This window comes from Arachis duranensis, chromosome 1 (assembly GCF_000817695.3).
Source record: "Arachis duranensis cultivar V14167 chromosome 1, aradu.V14167.gnm2.J7QH, whole genome shotgun sequence".
NCBI lineage: Eukaryota > Viridiplantae > Streptophyta > Magnoliopsida > Fabales > Fabaceae > Arachis > Arachis duranensis.
Window position 1 is genome coordinate 72,735,847 of NC_029772.3, and position 20,087 is coordinate 72,755,933.

Consider the following 20,087-nt stretch of genomic DNA (forward strand, 5'->3'; position numbering starts at 1 on the left):
GACTTCAGATTATCAGAAAACAATCGATTGAAAATTGCAAGGCAGTATGGTTTTCGCAAAAATCAATCGATTGGTCATATTACCCAATCGATTGAACGATGATTAGAATGTGATTTTTTATAATTCAGTCGATTATTTATATTACATAATCGATTATAAACTTTAAAGCAACTTGAAGTCTCACAATTCAATCGATTGGTTGTGTTACCCAATCGATTGAATACTTCAAAGCAATATATATTTCCCCAATTTAATCGATTGGTGTGTTACCCAATCGATTGAATTGTGCAGTATGCCGTTCTCAATTTTTTATCGTTTTTACAAATTATTATCTTATTATTTATCTATCTTATCTTTAAAATTCTATCTTCAATTTTTAAGTTTTTATTTTGATTTAGATACTCTAATCTTATCTTTTCTTTAATATTAAGATTATAAATTGGTGAATAATCTATCACCAATTATTCAATCCCACCATTAAAATCATGTATCAATCTATTTGATTATAAAAAATTTTATTGTTTTTCTTTCGGATATCCATCTACTTAATATCCAATTTTTCTTCATTTTTTATCCGTCTATTTAATATCCAATATTTGTTCATCATTATATCATTAATTGATAATTACAGTTGTAACAATCAGCAAAGGTCCAATCAATTTTTTCATTTAGTGTTCAGAAAACAATTTACCGTTTTGATTACAAAATCGAGGTCAGTGAATAGAATCTCTAATTTTGCAATTCTTCATTTCAATACTTTATTCGTGAAATTGATTGTGTAATGAAAAAATATTTTTTTATCTTTTAATAATTCATAGACATTGAGAAATACTAAAAAGTAAATAAATTTTATTATTTTTTATTATTAATTAGCTAGCAATCAGGGACGGACCTAAAGGAGGCGAGTTGTGGCTTTGACCCTACAAAATTTTAAGAAACTATACTTATATATAAGATATGTGTTTAAAAAATAAAAAATATTATGTAATTTAATAGTTTTATATGTATTATTTTTCACTATGTAATGGATTTATATCTCAATTGTTTAATTCACTAATATTTTTTACTTAACTAATTTAATATCATACCTTCAAATCTTTGTATCTTTCAAATTAGTTTTTATAATAATCTCTATACTTATTTTTAAAAAAATCATTTATTTTTTATATTAATATATTTAACATTCATATTATTATATTAATAATAACTTACGTAGTTATATTTTGGTAATCACATTATGCACTTTAGATATTATTTTCTTGTAAAAAATACTAATTTTTCTTCTAAATTTACGTTGTTAAAAGAAAAATTTTATAAAAATATCTTATATCTTGTATTCTATAAGGGTATTGTGTCTTCTAAATAATTAATAATTTATAATTTATTTTTAATTTTTTTAAAATTTTTGAAAGAATTAATTTTAATTAATAAGATATGTGATAATTTTTAACTAAACACGCTATAAATTATTGGTATTTTATAATTTTATAATGTACTATTGATATTGTTATATTTTCTTTATGTAATTATCATATTAAAAATAAAATTGTGAAAAAAATTATAATTATATATATATTAATAAATCTTTTAAAAAACTAACTCTAATAACTATATGTTAATTATTTTTATAGAATAAAAAATATTTAAAATTTGGCCCCTTCATATTAAAATTTATGGATCCGTCCCTGCTAGCAATATTAGAAGCTATTTTTTTTTTGTAATGTTATAAGACGGAGTGTACTGAATTTTTTTTTCATTGGACATTTTTAAGATGTAAGATATATTTACAGACACTGAGATGGATGAGCAATACCAGGTGGATGATGACATTAACCAACAAGAAGAGCTAGTTTGTGGCCAAGATATGATGGATGAACAGAATGAATTCGAACAAGATTTCAGAGATGAATTTACTGAGGGAGCGTATTTTTCTGAATCTGATTAGTCAGAAGATACCCTTGAAGATGCTTATGCAGTTGACTCCGTGCAAGACATTACAACTTTGAATTTCAGTAAAAATTGTGCGGAAAAAATTGGTAAATATCACTTTTCTACTTTGCAGCTTGCATTTGATTTTGATCTGAAGTATTCAAAGTCGAAGGGCTTTAGTGCAAGGAAGAGTAAGACTTTCAAGAATAGTATTAGTGAGATTTACAAACAAAAGTTTGTATGTCATAGGCAAGGATTCAGAGAGGAGAAATATTACACGAGGGAAAAAAAAGGAAGAAGGAGCCTAGATTGAAAATAAGAACTGGGTGTAAAGTCCGAATGGATGTTAAATTTGTACCAGAAACTGGAAGGTGGCATATCTTTTATTTCTCTGACGAACATAATCATGATCTATTAGATACACAATCTAGTTCTATGTTGCCTGCCCATAGAAAAATGTCAGAGGCAGATATTATGCAAATGATTAACATGCTAAAGTCCGGAATTATCACTTCACAGATATTTGGTCTTCTAGCTAGCCAAGCAGGCGGGTATGAATTTGTTAGCTATGGTCTCAGAGATATGTACAATGAGATTACTCGGCAAAGGCGTCAAGTTCCTGGTGATGCAGCACGAGTGTTGAAGAAGTTGGAGGATATGCGGTTGAAGGATCCACAATTATATTTCAAGACATGTCATGATTCAAGAGGTTTGTTACGTAACTTGTTCTGGTCTGATAGGATCAGCCAACTAGACTACCAACTCTTCGAAGATATTATTGCTTTTGATGCTACGTACAAGAAGAACAAGTATAGTTGTCCATTAGTCATATTCAGCGAGGTTAACCACCATAACCAAACAATTGTTTTTGCTGCTGCGTTAATTATGGACGAAACTACTGATACATATATTTGGCTCCTACGTCAGCTCATGTTTGCAATGAAGGGTAAGACCCCGACCTCAATAATAACTGATGGGGCCATGGAGATTAAGAATGTAGTAAGAGATGTATTATCCGAAGTCAGACATAGATTATGCACTTGGCACCTCATTTGAAATGCAATTAGCAATGTTGGAAATCTATCATTTACATCTAAATTTAGAAAAATCATGTTGGGAGACTACAAGAATCCCGTGTTTAAGCGTAAGTAGGTTCAGCTTCTTGAAGAATTTGGCCTTGAGGATAAGCCGTGCGTGAACAACATGTATGAAGAGAAGCATATGTGGGCTACTGCATATATAAGAGGAAAATTTTTTGCTGACTTTAGAACTACCTCAAGATGTGAAGGTTTACACTCAGTTGTGGCAATGTATGTGAGGTCGCGGTATGATTTGCAAATTTTGTAGAGCATTTTCAAAGGTGTGTTGCACACTTGCACTTTAAAGAATTTAATGCTGATTATAAATCTACACGTGGGGTGCCTGTCATGTAGACTTGTATAGAGCTGCTAGAGAGATTTGCTGTTGAGTTATACACTCATAAGATATTGCTATTATTTTGGTAATTTCTCTCTAGAGTTGGATCAATGCGGGTGCTAAACATAGAGAATAACGATGATTGCATAAAGTACATTGTGTGTAAGCATGGGAGGCCCGATTTTATGTGGACCGTTGAATTTTGTCAAGAAGAAATGATCTTCATGTGTACCTGTTTAAGAATGGAGTCATTTGGAATTCCTTGCGAACATATTGTGAAAGTTCTAGATGAAAGAGAAATTTGTGAGATTTTCTGGTCATTGGTATTGAATAGATGGACAAAAAAGGTGAAATCAGCACTCAATGATGCAAGTGGGTTCACCAGGGATGCTGTTGTTATTAGTCATCAAAGTGCCTTGATGGAATTTTCTAAACAATTGGTTGTTGTTGCTACTAAAGTCCCAAAGAGATATGAAGAGACACGTGACATAATTATGGGATTGTACTCATCTTACAAGGCTGCAGATGAAGGCACTAATCAACCTCAGTCAAGTGTAGCTAAAAGTAGCAATCTGTATATGCATCAAACCAATATAGGCTCAGGACAACCATCTAAGAAGAAGCGGCAACGTTGTAATGTTTGTCAAATGGAAGGACATAAGAAGACAGCATGTCCTTGGGAAAAGGACATTGACAACAATGTTATAGAAGATGAAGCTAATGGTTCGGATGATGGCGACATGTATACCGAACCGACAGCTGATTTAGATAGCGATAATTAGCAACCTCCATAAACTTAATATTTTTGCGTAGAGAATCACTTTCATATTTGTATTTCTATTTTTTTTACTATATTAATGAAATTTTATATATTCTTCCAATATTCGTGCTTATGTTTTTTATATGAAATAATTGTCAAATAAATATCATTTAGCAAAAAACCAGTCAAAAAATCGGTCAAACCGGTATTTAACTGGCAAACCGGTAGAACCAAACGGTTTTTTTAGTGGGTTTATGGTTTAAACTGCCCCACCAACGGCGTCGTTTAATGGGCTGGAAAAAAAACTTAGATCTAATACCCTAACGGCCTAACACAGCCCCAACCCCATTCCCACCCTCTCCTCTCTAAAACTGAAAATGGAAATTGAAAGAATAAAGTGAAGAACCCTAGCCCCTAGCCCCTAGCTCCTAGCTTCCAGCTACCAGCTCCCAGCCCCCAGCCTCGCAGCCTCGCTCGTTTTCATCGCCACACTTCTCCACTGGATATAGGCGTGCATGTAGAAGCACCGTCGCGTGTGGAAGCTCCGTCGTCGTCTCCTCTGTTCGAGAGCTCTCTCTTTGTGTTCATGTGTGGAGGCTCTGTCACTGTCGCATTAAAGCTCTGTCGCTGTCGCGTGAAAGCTTTGTTTGAGCTTTCTCTCTCTCTGTCTTCGCCGCTGTCTGTCTCTCGCTGCCGGTATGTAAATATTGTTACTTGGAATTATTGTTATGTATACTGTATTTCTCTCTTGGGTTGGGTTGGATCAAGGATTGATTTTTATGATGCTAATATTGAATATTATTTTGATTTATCACATTTAGGGGTGGATATCATTTGAATCGGGATGCAAATTTTGATAACCACACCAGATATAACTTCCCTTAGAGATGCTGATAGGGTTATTGGTTTGCTTGAATTTGATGGAAGTAGGGACATAAAGATGATTTTGAATAGAGTTAAGATAAATATGATTAAGGGTGAGGACATGACATCTGTTCTTGATGTACAAGTTCTTTGGCAATGTGGCTGAGGCTTGTTTCTTGATGGTGCCATCACATGTTACAGAATTTTTGTCATTTGAATTCATTGTAAATTATATGCTGCTGTAGCTTATTTGTCATATGAATTCACTGTCACATGAAAGCTGATTCAAATAATGAAATTTCAGGTTTATAGAGCCAATAACAAAAGGAAACTACCCAAGTTCGATGTAGCTTCTGGTGGGAAATAGGTTGCCAAAGTTCTCTTCATATTAATCAGGGATTTTAAGAGGGTCCTTTGATTTAAGTATATTTAACTACTACACCTCCTCCTATTATGTTGCTGATGCACCAGAACTAAGTAAAGTCAAGCCAAGCTATCTTACAGATTCTCTAATTACTCTTACAAGTAAGAACATGTTTGTGTACTAATGGGATAGAGTTTAATACATAATGAAGAATTATCATATTTTAGCTTAATGATACTACCTAAGAATGATGCTATTGTTCTTTCTAGCACATGTATTAATTCTAAAGAACTTGTACTTGTCATTAGGACAAACTTCAGCCACATTGCCAAAGAACTTATATTGTAAACATAGCAGCTTGTTATATAATTTTATTATTTTTTGGTACTCAATGACATTGTGACATTGGACTTTTGAAGTTACCACGCAAGTGCAAAAGGAAGCTCCACAAATATAAACAAGTCTAAAATACGCCTTACAAAATATGAACAAGAGAATTTAAGAAAAAAACCTTTTGTGGCTTGAAAGATCATTTATCATACTTCACCAAATTAGAGTAATTTACTTGCTACTAATGAATTAAGTATGTCCATTTTAGAACCACGTTAATCTAGGAAGAATTGCTTAAAATTTTGTAACATATATACTGCATATGTCTTAGCAATATATGAACAGATTATTAATTTTCTTTGGTATGTATTGCATAATCTTTTTTTTTCTAGTCAAGATTCAATAGAGAGGTTAAATCTTGAATATATAAAAACAAAAAAATAGAATGCAAACAAATAAAAAATGGGAAATTTTTTTAAATAAATAGATTATATAAAGTAAAATATAATTCACAAGACATAATATTTGTATGGCATTGTTGCTGAAATAATAAATGAAAATGACATTACTTCATCATAAAAATATGAGTTTTTTAAACTAAAATATCTATATAGTGCATAGAAATAGAGAAAATTTGTAAAAGCCACAAAGCAATAAATATCTATTTAAGAAGTCATTGAAAAATAACTAAAGAAGTACATCCACCAAACATAACAAATAAATACTCAATAACCAAAGTATTATAATTTATCTAAATTACTACTATTATCTTTACATCTCATGGTTTGTCTGCATATTCCAAAACTCATTGGCCGGCGCTATAATTTGTGACTTCTTCTGGTTGATCCGACTTTTGAATAAATGCATAGCGGTTATCATGTGAATATCATGATCCTCAAGCTGCAATTTATTTATTATAAATTAGTACAAAAAAATAGGGATTAAATATTAGAGAGTTATTTTATAAATGCTCACCTTATTGTTACCATTTGGTTTAAACTCAAAAGTCATATCCATCCACTTCATTACCTAAGTTGCAGAGTTCCAGCTTGAACTACATTGATGTATATCTTCTGGCCTTTTAATTTTGTAGTCATGAAATTGTTTATTATACTCTTGAATGTCATCATTCTTGTAAAAGTTTGACATGATGACTTGCTCCAGTACGTTTGCCTAATTTCAATTAACTAGTTAAATAATAAAAACAAAATATCAGCAAATAAGCTTATAAAATTTTTTTCTTGGCCTTACTAGTGTCTTGATAACACGTTCACGATAGTAAATTCTGTCATCATTAAAATGGGTGTCCAAGTGATAGATTGTGCGATCAACCGAGATTACCATTAGATACCAGTGGTCACCCTCTTGAATAGGAACATATATCTAGACCACAAAATTTTCCCGTGAGTTATGTTTGTTAATGAGAAAAAACTATATTCAACAAAGAATATCCAAAAAAAATCTTACAAATTCTAAATCAGCAGTAGGTTGCATAAATTTATAAATATAGCGTTCCATCTTCTGCTTTAAATTTTTCTTGCTGAATACATCCACCTAATTCATTAATACATTCATATAACTGTTAGTACATGATAAAGCATGGTTCTATATCAGCATTATATTTATAATTTATAATCAATAAAATTATCTTGTAAGGGGTTATATAATATACCATAAAACTCGGTGGAAGTTGCCATGTTCTCTTAAAACTTACATCAGATTGTTCATCAGTGCATCTCAATGCCGCTAATTCAAGAATCTGAATCATAATCTAAATATATTATTAGATTGTGCAGAAAATCAAATGTAAATTAATTAATAGATGATTTATGTACCTTATCAGTAATGGGTTTGTCAGGTATAAAATGATCAAAGTCTGATCTAGTTGCTTTGATTGTATTTGTTACTACAACTTCTTCACTGTATCAATTAAAAACCAAAACACATTAGATGGGTCCTCATTGATCGTCGACAACACAAAAAATATCAAATTAACTTACGATGGATGTAGCGAGGCTGAAAATGCATATGTACAAGCCTTTATCTGATCTTCCAAAAGACGCATGGTTGGAGTTGGCATAAATTTATACTTCATTGACTACAAAGTTTAACACAAAAGTATTAGCAATACATATTGCAGACTAGATGGTTAATTAGCACTACTCATAACAAACTAGATAATTAAAGATTGGTGCCTAAGAGGTAATTACGTTGGTAATGGAAAAGAAATAAACAGGTCTGCTATAGTCTTTTGTGGATTGGCTCAATGCATAAGACGCCTTGGATTTATTGAATGATTTGGGCTCAATCTTTGGCTTTCTAACTCTGCCTGGGAGAGTAAACGGTAATTTTTTCTGTGTCCCCATAATAGTCTCACCCTAAGAAAAAAAATAGGCCAATAAACACTTATTATCATGTTAGGAATATACTAGTAAAAAATCTGATGCATGAATTTTACTACACATGCATATATACCTTTGATATATTTTTCTTTTTCGTTGCGGCTCTTATAGTTGGGGATACTGGTTTGTCCATATTGATTTTGATGTTGAACGCATCATCGTGAGTGAAAGACCTCTTGTCCATTTCAATAAGATCATCCTCATCGTCTGATATAGCAGTATGAATATCAATATCTAAACTCTTAGCTTTAATCTATTTGAGAATGGACGTGTCTTTTGTGAAGAAAGTTTGGTTGGAGTCTCGAAATCATTGTTCAGACTCAGTTATGATATCATTGTCTCAATGCGGCTTATAGATTCAAGGATTTTATCAATTTTTTCGTCCCGAGCCATGTTTACAACTCTCAATAACTGCAAATATTTTAGGTAAAATAATTTCATATAAATGTAAAAATACAAAAAGAGTGATGGTTGTTCTAATAAGATTGTCAATGGAATAAGACAAAGATTTCTCTAATCACAACTAATAGCAAAAAAATGTTTATAATATATAAAATGTATTACATAATATAAATTGCATCACTATTTGCCAAATTAAATTACCTGCATGCTAAGGAGAACCTCTTCCACTTTACTAGACAATTCTTCACTTTTATTTAGATCCTTGTATTGAATAACATCGTCATTGATAGCTAGGTCATCCTGTAGAAAGAAAACATAAAAGATTAAATCACTCATAATATATTCTACTAAAAATTAAAAACCCATTACGGTTTACCTTAGCACTAGGAATTGTAGTTCTAATTTGATCACCAAAATCAAGTGTGATAAGATCACAGTCTGTAGCCAGTGACATATTTTGTATATTACATGCATCATTGGGGACTAAATCTTCGTTAGAAGGAATATCCATGATTATTATCAACTGAAGAATATTGTATGAGTAGATTTGGTTGAAAGGCAAATACTTAAAATAATTTGTCAAAGTATAAAAAATTAGTCGGAGTGAGCACATATATATACACCGAATAAAGATAATCAAATTTTAATTCTATCTTTTTTTAAATTTTTAAACTAAGTGAATAATTCTAAAAATTTTTATGTTATCTTATCTTTTGGTTAAAATCAAATACAAATTGAATTATATCTTGATTTCTATTTTACAATTTAACAAAGTAAATTTTATTAATTCATATGATTAGATCTTATCTATAATTATTTTTAAGTAGATAAATACTCAAATAATAATAATAATAATAATAATAATAATAATAATAATAATAATAATAGACGGATCACTAATAATTAAATAAAAATAGGAACAAACTAGTTGAATAGCATTATACGTGTTCAAGCACTTATCAATCAATTGAAATAATAATTGAGGATACTTCAATCGATTTCATTAATAAAACAATCGATTGAATAAGTAATTGTGGATATTTCAATCGATTGTACTAACAAAACAATCATTGAATTAGTATTTGAGGATACTTCAATCGATTTCACTAATAAAACAATCGATTGAATGCATACAAACTCCTCATTGCAAGCATTCTTCAATCGATTGGTAAGCCAATTCAATCGTGGATATCAATTGATTTCAGGAACAACCGAAACAATTTCAAGACCCTGAAACAGATTTTCTTCATGGTCCAGCCCCTTGGGATGATGCCCCTTGGGTTTGTGATGCCTAGAATAATGTATAGAAGATCAATTTCTTCTCTTTGATGATTGATAGCTTCATTTTGCCTGTCTTAACGCTGCCTCATATAAGCAAATTGTCTCCCCATATATAATCTTATGCTTCGCAATTCATCCATTAAATCTCGCATTGTTGGCGAAGGAGGCAGTGGTGGTGGGGGTTCTTGGGATTGTGCTTACACCTCAGGGTCTTGTGGTTGTCCTTAGATTTGAGGTTCTTGGGCATCCGGATCTCTTCTCATCTGTCTTAGAGTGCTGTCATCAATCTTAGCTACATTACTCAAGATGATACTTTTTTCTTCACTCAACTCAATTCCAAGCCAGGTGAAAATCTTGGTCCATTGGCAAGCATATCCTAAACCAACACTTGATTTTCCTTTCTTCATTTCAAGCATATGATGAACCATAAAATAAGGCCAGTTTATCTCCTTTCCAGTCACCATAGCCCAAAGCACTAGAATATCTTTGTTAAACAAGATTCCATGATTATGTTTTCTTAGAATCAACATGTATGAAAATAAATACATCAATATACGCTGCTCATTACCCAAACCACTGCAACTTATATTATCTCTAGCATCCATATGTAGTTTCTCATATTGTAGATTTTGAAAACCAACCAATCTATTATATTCACCACATTCCTCATCTGCCACAATACCTCTAGTAAATTTTGCCCCATGATAAACTAAATTCCATTGTTCAGCTAATTGTTCCAAAGTAACTCTATAATGCCGTGACCCTAAATCAAACTCAATCAGCGGCATTACTTTCTCACCCTCTTTATCAGTTTCAGGAACAATATAATTTAAAGCACTATAAACAGCCCTAACCAAGTGCGGATAATAATCATCCTTAGTTTGTACAAAATCAGTCAAGTGCTGTGTTTGCAAAGCATTCTAGACCAAATTATAATGTCTATCATGAATGAACTCAACTGTTATGTACCTGGGAGGAACAATTTCCCTTGACTCAAATTTCTCCACATAGTTGTTCAATGCCTTCGGAGATGGCAGCCCCCTTGCCATGTAATGGGATGAAGCAACTAGTCTGGCGAATGCAGAACTTTCACCCTCAACCCTAGCTCTTTTGGCGTTCTTAGTTTTGGCCATTTTGGGGATATTAGTTCGATGGGTTTTGTAAGGATTTGGATGAGGATTAATAATATGTATGTAGTTTGGAGTGGATGTTGGTGAGATTAGAGAAGAAGAAGAGAAAAATTTTCTAGATTTAGAGAGAGAAGAGAGGTGCAGAAATGGTGTTGTTATGTTTTAAAATGGGGAGAGAGTCTAAATACGCATGGTTACCAGGTTTAATATATAGCACATTTTAAAATTCAATCGATTGGATTATATTACCAATCGATTGAATGCAGAAAAAAACTTATTTACGTCACATTCCAATCGATTAAATTCTCATACTAATCGATTGAATTGGAATATACCATTAGTCATGTACAAACTTCAATCGATTGGGTAACACAACCAATCGATTGAATTGTGAGACCTCAAGTTGCTTTGAAGCTTTCAATCGATTGAGTAACACAACCAATCGATTGAATTGGGCAAATTCATATTGCTTTGAAGACTTCAATCGATTGGGTAACACAACCAATCGATTGAATTGTGAGACCTCATATTGCTTTGAAACTTTCAATCGATTGGGTAATATAAACAACCGATTGAATTATAAAAAGTCCACATTCTAGTCATTGTTCAATCGATTGGGTAATATGACCAATAGATTGATTTTTGCGAAAACCATACTGCCTTGCAATTTTCAATCGATTGTTTTGTAATAACCTAAAGTCAAATCCAATCGATTGAGTTATGAGAAACTTGAAATTTAATCGATTGTTTTGTTAATTCAATCGATTGATTCTCTATGAAACACGATTTCACAATGCTCGAGGGATGTAACAGATCAAAGATAAACTTTTAATCGATTAGGATTGCCAAAAAGTTTTTACGATCAATCGAAGATCTAATTCGTTATTGTTTTTGTTTTTAATTGTTAATAAACATAATAGATGAATGATAAAATAATAATTTATAAAATAAAAAATAGTTTTTATAATTAAATAAAATATATGGGGTTAATTTGTAATTAAAATTAGAAAAGAACTATTTAATAATTATTAAAAAACTTAAAAAACATGTTTTCTTATATGACCATTTAATGGTCCAAACGTTCTGGGACTATCGAATCCGATGCCTAAAAAGTGTATTTGTGTGTTGTTTTGCAAAGAATCTAAATCAAACAAATCACAATTTTAAGATGGTATTAACGGTTAAGTTAGATCTCAAACATTATTTCTATATATCATCACAAACTATGGTATATATTTCCTTGAGGTTAATATACTTAGCTCCTCGTATCTCTTGGATTATTTTGGACAAATAGCTGTAATATGTATAGGATTTCCTTGAGGTTCATATACTTAGCTCCTCGTATTTCTTGGATTATTTTTGACAAATAGCCATAATCTGTTGATTTTTTTCTTTCAAGGTAAGGAGATAAAATTTTTGGTGTAAATTAAATCATCAATGACAAGGTTTAATTAGTTGCTCAACTCCTCTTAATAGCATATATGATGGAGTACATGAGCCTGTTAAGTGTTTTGATGGCTACGTTCCAAGGCTCTGTTCAGTTAGCGTATACAAAAATATATATAATAAAGACATAGACACATAATGTATTAACATTTGTTGAAATAATAAATAAAAATTTTACTTTACTGTGTTGAGCTCTTATTTTAAAAATAAAAAATTAAAATAAAGACTAAATCCTTAAAATAATTTCTCATATTCACGATATTACTATTTTAATTTTTCATATTTAAAATTTATTATATTAGTCTTTTATATTTTCTTTTTTTTTTGGTTCTTCTTCTTCTCTAATAAATTGACAAGTTTAACGCCTTCTTTGTTGAAAAGGAAGAACAATACATCATCAAATGAAAGGTATTATTATTACTCATTATTATAATATACATATCAAATGGAAGGTATTATTATTATTATTATATACATAAAGGTAATAGTGGAACCGATAAAGATAGATTTTTGTTATATCTGGTTTCATTCTATCCTTTCTCAACTTAGATACTTCCGGTTTTATCTTTATCGACAAATTTTAAAATATTGTAACTTAATATGTTCTATTTCTATAATAACTAGTGTACGAATCCGTGCTCAACACCAAAAAATTTGTAAAAGTAAAAAAAATTTCATATGCTTGGATATTTAAAAAAAAATACAAAATAATTATTATTTTAAGAAATTTATAAAATTATTATCAAAGTCAAAGTTTAACTTAAAAAAGTGAGTAATAATTATTTTACATTTTTAAAGTAAAATAATTATACACTGATACAGAATTTAAAATAAAATTAAAATATTTACATTAGAATCTTATTTTTTCAAAGACTTTTCTATAAACAAGATTGATGGTTGAATTTGCAGACATTCATACATGATTCATAAGTAAAACTTTTAAATCTCTCTTACACTTAACTCTTGAAAGTGCTACATATAGTTGGCCATGTGTAAAAACTGGTTTGGACAAGTACAATCCAACATGAGATCAAATTTGTCCCCGAGACTTATTAATTGTCATGGCAAATGATACTATTATGGAAAACTGTCTTCGTTGGAATCTAACTGGGACGGTTTCATCTGTTGGTACCATATTCATTCTTGGAATCAAAGCAATATGACCAACATTGTTACCCGTTAAAACTTCACGTTCTATGACATGATTTCCAAGCTTCCTAACTTGTAGCCTTGTACCATTACAAAGACAACTGGATTGGTCAATATTCCTCAATAACATCACCGGAACACCAACCTTGAGTATTAATTTATGTGGAGGCAAACCAGAGCAATTTATGCTATTCAGTAATTCAGGACCATAGAGATCTAGTTGACTCTCCATATTCCCTTCATCCATACAAATCGAATTCAAACTAAAATATAATTTTTTCCCTCCAAGAATGATAGCCATCAGATGGTTGTTCACCTCTTCAATGATGTCTAGCGTGGGAGCCAGTATAGTTTTTGTTTTGAAAAAATCCTTTGAGGATATGTTATCCAAAATATTTTAGATAAGAAAAATGAACCAACTCATCAAATGCCTGGTCTGAAGAAGGAATAACAATATCTCCTGGAAGACATATCTCAGATTCACCATCCATATTGTAACCTATTAGACCATCACCAACTTTCAATAACCACTCACCAAATTGCTCTGTCTCATCTTAATCTGAAGCAGTCGTCCCTACAAAGAGTCTCATATTTTTTGTTAGTTTGAGCACCTGACAAAACTTCCAAAGATAAGACGAATTCACGATTGAATGAACGATATATTGTCTTGATCCTCGTGGAATGACAGGAAGAATTTGTCTAAAGTCTCCACCTAGTACAATCATTTTTCCTCAAAAGGGTAAATCTTTGTTATATGTTGGAGAAAACCTCATGATATCACCCAAGCATTTATCAAGCGTTTTATAGTAGTATCTACTAACCATTGGAGCCTCATCCCAAATTATAAGTTTGGCTTTTAACATCAACATTGCTTGAGGGGAACCAGGTTTGATGTTACATACAGAATTTTCAGTTATATTCAGCGGTATTTTGAACCTTGAGTGTGCCGTTCTTCCATTGGGAAGAAGTAAAGATGCAATACCACTCGAAGCAACTTTTAACACAATATCACCCCTTGAGCGAATCTCAGTAGATATAAAGTTCCAGATAAATGTTTTTCCAGTACCCCCATGACCATACACAAAGAAAAAACCCCCTTTATTACAATACACAACTGTAACAATTTTATCGAATGCATATTTCTGCTCAAGTGTTGCGATGGCTAACATGTCTAATGCATTTTTCTTTAAATCATCCCTATTAAAATTTAGCTCTTCCCTGATAACCCTTTCGGTTAACAAAGAACTATCAACTTCAGTTGCTAAAGGCAAAGGAGGATATCTTTCAAGGTTTTACCATATGAATGTAAGATCTTGTTTATATCCATTAAGCACAACTACTTAATCTCATCATCTGACATGGTTAATTCTGCATATTATACGATACTATAAGAATTTAATCAAACTAAAAATGATCAATAATAAAGAACTTTTATAATTGCAATTAATAAAAACTCACCCCTCATGTTCATCACAGCTCTCCATCGATACAAAATATCATCTGAGAGATCATACCAACATCTATCCCAGACATGTTCTGGTCTTGAGATATTGTTGGATGTTAATAGAATGACAAATAACTTCCTAACATATGATCTTGAGTCCCATGAGCTTGCTTCTTTAATTGCATATATGAATTCTCTTTCATCTTGCAAGAGTCCAAGGGCGAAGCATGCATCTCTATACATAGCATAAATTGTTCCTCCTACTGTTCTTATATTTCAAAAATTCATATATCCTCTTTGAGTATTCAAGAGAAGTCATCGGTAATATTCTTCGGTATTTGCTGCAAAAAACTTGGTTAAAATCTCACTTTTAAGTTGTTAAATTGATTAAGTTACGTGATTTCAATTATTATGTAGCTACACATCCCCATAAGATTAATTTTTTCTAAAAAATATAGAACAATTCTAAAATTGTATAATCTACAGATTATAACTACTGAAAGTTATTTGAACATTTATTTTCTAGTGTAGATAAATCGAATAAAATAAACATGGGGTACATGATGTTAAGATTTTAAATTTAAATCATCAAATAAATAAGATCAAAATTGAATATAAATTCGTCATTACCTGCAGGTACATGAGTCAACCTTCCAATTGTGAAGCCTTGCTTTTGAGGAAACCACTTTGAAGCATCGTCCTTCCAAAAAAACTTAGTTGAAAACTCAACATAAGTCAGACTTTGAGTATAGGGATATGACATGTTCGCCGCCATCCATCCCAAAAACATGGACTTATGAGATATTGCTCCTTTGACGATATCATTCACATTAGAAGTTTCACCATAAACAACAGGTTGCTCATCCTCCAAATGGAATGGAAGTCTAATCACAAATGGTTCTTTCTCTTGGATTTCGTATCCAAATAAACGTCAAACTGCCTCACATGTCGAAATGTACCTACAATCATAGTAATTTCTAATTTCGTCAACAACTTGTGTGGCTTCTGATGGATCACCAGCATTGTATAGAGGAGCTGTTACACGGTCATTACCCTTGTGTACATACTTAAACAGATACTTAATAGAACTTGTTTGGCATGTGTATTCCACATTTATGTGGCACCCGAACTTGAGCAACAATTCTGGATTATATGGAACAATGAACTTATTGTCTAGTACACATTCCCTTTTCTTCACTGTTCGACTGTTATCAGTACGCCTATATTTGGGAAATTCAACTTCATCAATGAGTGTTCGTTGTCTAAACTCTTTTGGATAGAACTTTGAACAGGATCCATTCTTCATGCAAGGTGAATTCTTGTTGTACGGACCACATGGACCAGGTACCATGTAATTTTGAACAGCTCCATGAAGATTTGGCCTTCGATTTTCATCAGGAATCTCAACTATTATATGTTTTTCTATATCATCTCGTATTTGTGGCTTGAACTCGTTACTCATGAATAAAAGGATATGTGTGATGTGTGGAAAACGATCCAACACAAAACTCACTGGCAAGTGTACCAGGTCGCATCAAGTAATAATAACTCACGTGAGTGAGGTCGATCCCACATGGATTGAAGGATTGAGCAATTTTAGTTTAGTGGTTGATTTAGTCAAGCGAACAAGAGTTGATTTGGGTGATTTGTAATTGACAGAAGGTAAATTGCATGAATTGTAAAGGGAGAGGGATGAACTGTAGTAAATTAAAGAAAACCGAAAGTAAAAGTGCTAAATCTTAAAGAATAAGTAAAGTAAATGACAGAAACTTAAAGTGCAAGAAATGTAAATTGCAGAAGCTTAGAGTGCAAGAAATGTAAATTGCTTGAATATTAAAGGGATCAGGGAACTGGGATTGCAGAAATTTAACAAGGAAAAGTAAATTGCAACAAGCAGGAAAGTAAAAAGTGAATTGAATTGAAACAGATTTCAAACAGAAGAACAAATTGGCTTAAAGAAGCCTCAGCAATTAAACAGAAAGAAAATGCAAGATCTCAGGGGTCAAGAGACTAGAAAACCAAGTCTAGATCTCACTGCCTTCTTTGATCCAATTTCAAAAAACAATTGCAGAAAATTTAAAATTAAACAGCAGAAGAACTAAATTCAAATCTCAATTTCTCAAATAGTGCAGTAAATCAAAACAGAGAGAGATCTCAAGGTGAGATTGAGACAGAATTTCCTCAATTCTCAACACCGAAGACTCAAGCTAAGTGTGCAGAAAAAGAAAATAAGAAAACCCAGAGGAAGAGAATTCAATTCTCCTTCCCAACTCTTCCCGAAAACTCTAAATCAACAATGAAAAAAATAAAATTGAGCTCTCCACTGAAATCCAGTAAAAAAATCTAAAAAGAAAAGCTCCCTAAACTTTAAATCCTAAGCTATTTATACACTCTCTTCAAATGATCATAGAGCCTTGAATTTGGGCCTTGGCCTTGATAGAATTGCATTGAAGATGGCCTTAGTTGGTTGCTCTTGGACTTGAGAGAAAACCGTTTGCAATTTGGACTTTGGAGCCTTTAAGTTTGAGTCAAAGTTTGAGGCAAACTTTAACCCAAACGTTGGAGTGTTACAATTATGCAGAACGGTAATTATCTGTCACTCATGTTTGAGTTCAAGTTTGGGGTCAAACTTGAACTCAAACGTGCTCCTTCCAAGAATGCTTTGGTGCCAACGTTTGCCTCCATGTTTGAGGAAAACTTGAGCGCAAACATTGGCCTCCCCTGCTCCAAGTTTTCGTCCAAGTTTGAGGTTCCCCTGGGGCTTATTGTTGAGCCAATGTTTGCCTTCAAGTTTGAGGCAAACTTGGGCGCAAACTTGGCCTCCCCTGGTGCTTGTTGTTGAGCCAACGTTTGCCTCCAAGTTTGAGGCAAACTTGGGCGCAAACTTGGCCTCCCCCAGGGTGTGTTTTTGCTACCTTCTGCCATCCCTTTCTTCAACCTTCCTACAAGCCTTTTGGTCACCTGTCATCAATCAACAAATGCATCAAAGCTATGCTAAAATCAGGAGACTTCTTATTATCCTTGATATATAAGCAATTATAGCACAAAACCTCATGAAAATGCATCAATTTACTCATGGTTGATTGAATCTAAATACATATGAATTTTTACCCAAATGGCTTACTTGTATCTCAAGAAAGTGCATAAAACCTATTAAAAACAAAGGAAAAAGGCTACTAAAACTAGGCTAAGATGACTTGTCATCAATGTGCATGCGGAAGTCCTCTCTTTTGAAACTCTATAGTGCAAACATCTGAAAATTAAAAAAGACAAATGAGCAAAACATTACAACATAAGATCTTAATAAGGGGTTGCATAAATACAGACTTACATCCCAAAATTTTGCCAAAGATTTTTCCCCCTTTTAGGTCATCAATCAAACTATCAAGCTTGATCTTGAAAATTCGACACAATATATCAGGACGGTCTTCTACCTTCAATCCAATGAGAGTCACTGATAAACCACTATTTTATGGTTTATCTTGTGCTCAATTGAGTGGTTTTTATCTACTCTTTACCCACTTATTCATACTATTTGCATGGTTTTATATTTCCTTCCTGATTATGTGCTTTGATTGAAAACATGCTTCTTTGGACTTATATTTGCTTATTATTAATTCTCTCTTATCACCATTAGATGCCTTGATATGTGTGTTAAGTGATTTTAGAGATTACAGGGCAAGAATGGCTTGGAGGATGGAAAGGAAGCATGCAAAAGTGGAAGGAATGCAAGAAGTTGGAAAAACTGCTAAGCTGTCCAGCCTGACCTCTTCGCACTCAAATGGCTATAACTTTAGCTACAGAGGTCCAAACGATGCGGTTCCAGTTGCGTTAGAAAGCTAACGTCCGGGGCTTAGATTTGATATATAATTTGCCATAGTTACCTTGACGCCAGGCGACACGAACGCGTGGGTCACGCGGACGCGTGACCTAGCCAACACCCAATCCGCACGGTCGCGTGGACGACGCAGCCGCGTCACTTTTCTGCGACCTGTACGGACCAGAAAGCGCTGGAAGTGATTTTTGGGCTATTTCTGACCCAGTTTTCGGCCCAGAGAACACAGATTAGAGGCTATAAAGTGGGGGAATGCATCCATTCCTAATGATGCCTCTCATAATTTACTTTTCATGTTTTAGATGTAGTTTTGGAGAGAGAGGAGCCTCTCCTCTCTCTCTCTCTTAGGATTTAGGTAGTGTTTTTAGAAATTAGGATTTAGGACTTCTCTTAGCTTTCTAGAGTGACTCTCAATCCTAGGTTTAATATTCCTTTTTACTATTTAATTTCTCTTTTATATTTTGATTACTCTGAAGCCTTTATTATGTTTGATTGATGTTGCCCAATTGGCTGTTGATGACATTTTTATTTAATGATAATTGAGGTATTTTCAGTTTATAATTATTCTCTTTGAATTAAATTGCCATTGCTTCCCATTTAAGGATATTTTTATTATTCCAGCAATTTTACTTTTTTTCCCTTTTGGTTCAGATTAAGAATTTAGTAACTCAACAGTTATTAAACTCAACGTAATTAATAATCGTTATCTTGCTAATTGAGCTGAACCTAAATAATCCCAACCTTTTCTTAGGAAATAATTAGGATTCAAAGGTCAATTTAATTAGTCTCTTGACTTTCCTTTGCCTTGGTAAAGGTTGACCAAGTGGGGTTTAGATTCAACTTTTATTATAGTTGAGAGAGATGACTAAGTTAGACCTCTAAATTCCCTTATCTTGCCAAAAGTTGTTTTACCCTTATTTATTTATTTTTAATTGCCATTTACTTTACTTGTCATTTAAATCACTTGCTTCTCACCTTCTAAACCCCGAATTCACAACCTTTATAGCCAATAATAAGAACATACTTCTTTGCAGCTCCTTGAGAAGACGACCCAAGGTTTGAATACTCGGTTAACAATTTTGTAAAGGGGTTTGTTACTTGTGACACCCAAAACGTTTGTACGAAGGGATTTTTGTCGGTTTAGAGACTATTTCTACAACGCGACTGTTTTTATGACATTCTTTACTAGCAAAATCCTAACGTCAAAATGGCGCCATTGCCGGAGAACTGCTAACGTGTGCCTTATTATTGGTTATTGTAAATATTTTTCTTTTGCTTGTTTATTTATTTTCGTTCTTCCTTTTTTCTTTATTTGCTACTATGAACTCTCACCCC

The 20,087-nt window shown here is 32.6% G+C and overlaps 3 protein-coding genes across 3 annotated transcripts in view; 2 read left to right on the plus strand and 1 right to left on the minus strand.

Moving 5' to 3' along the window:
• Positions 1 to 2,385: 2,385 nt before the first annotated feature.
• LOC107493444 (protein FAR-RED IMPAIRED RESPONSE 1-like) lies at positions 2,386 to 4,127 on the plus strand. Its single transcript, XM_016114546.1, has 3 exons — positions 2,386 to 2,928; positions 3,082 to 3,254; positions 3,446 to 4,127. Exons 1-3 carry the CDS (start codon positions 2,386 to 2,388, stop codon positions 4,125 to 4,127), a joined length of 1,398 nt encoding a protein of 465 aa, XP_015970032.1.
• Positions 4,128 to 13,354: 9,227 nt separating this feature from the next.
• On the minus strand, positions 13,355 to 13,720 carry LOC107493435 (uncharacterized). Its single transcript, XM_016114538.1, has one exon. It carries the CDS (start codon positions 13,718 to 13,720, stop codon positions 13,355 to 13,357), a length of 366 nt encoding a protein of 121 aa, XP_015970024.1.
• A 3,772-nt stretch (positions 13,721 to 17,492) lies between these two features.
• The window catches only part of LOC107493302 (uncharacterized), a 65,931-nt gene continuing 63,336 nt past the window's right edge, over positions 17,493 to 20,087 (plus strand). Inside the window, exon 1 of the mRNA XM_021132358.1 lies at positions 17,493 to 17,745. Coding sequence (XP_020988017.1) covers positions 17,493 to 17,745 — 253 coding nt within the window. The remainder of the gene's footprint in view (positions 17,746 to 20,087) is intronic.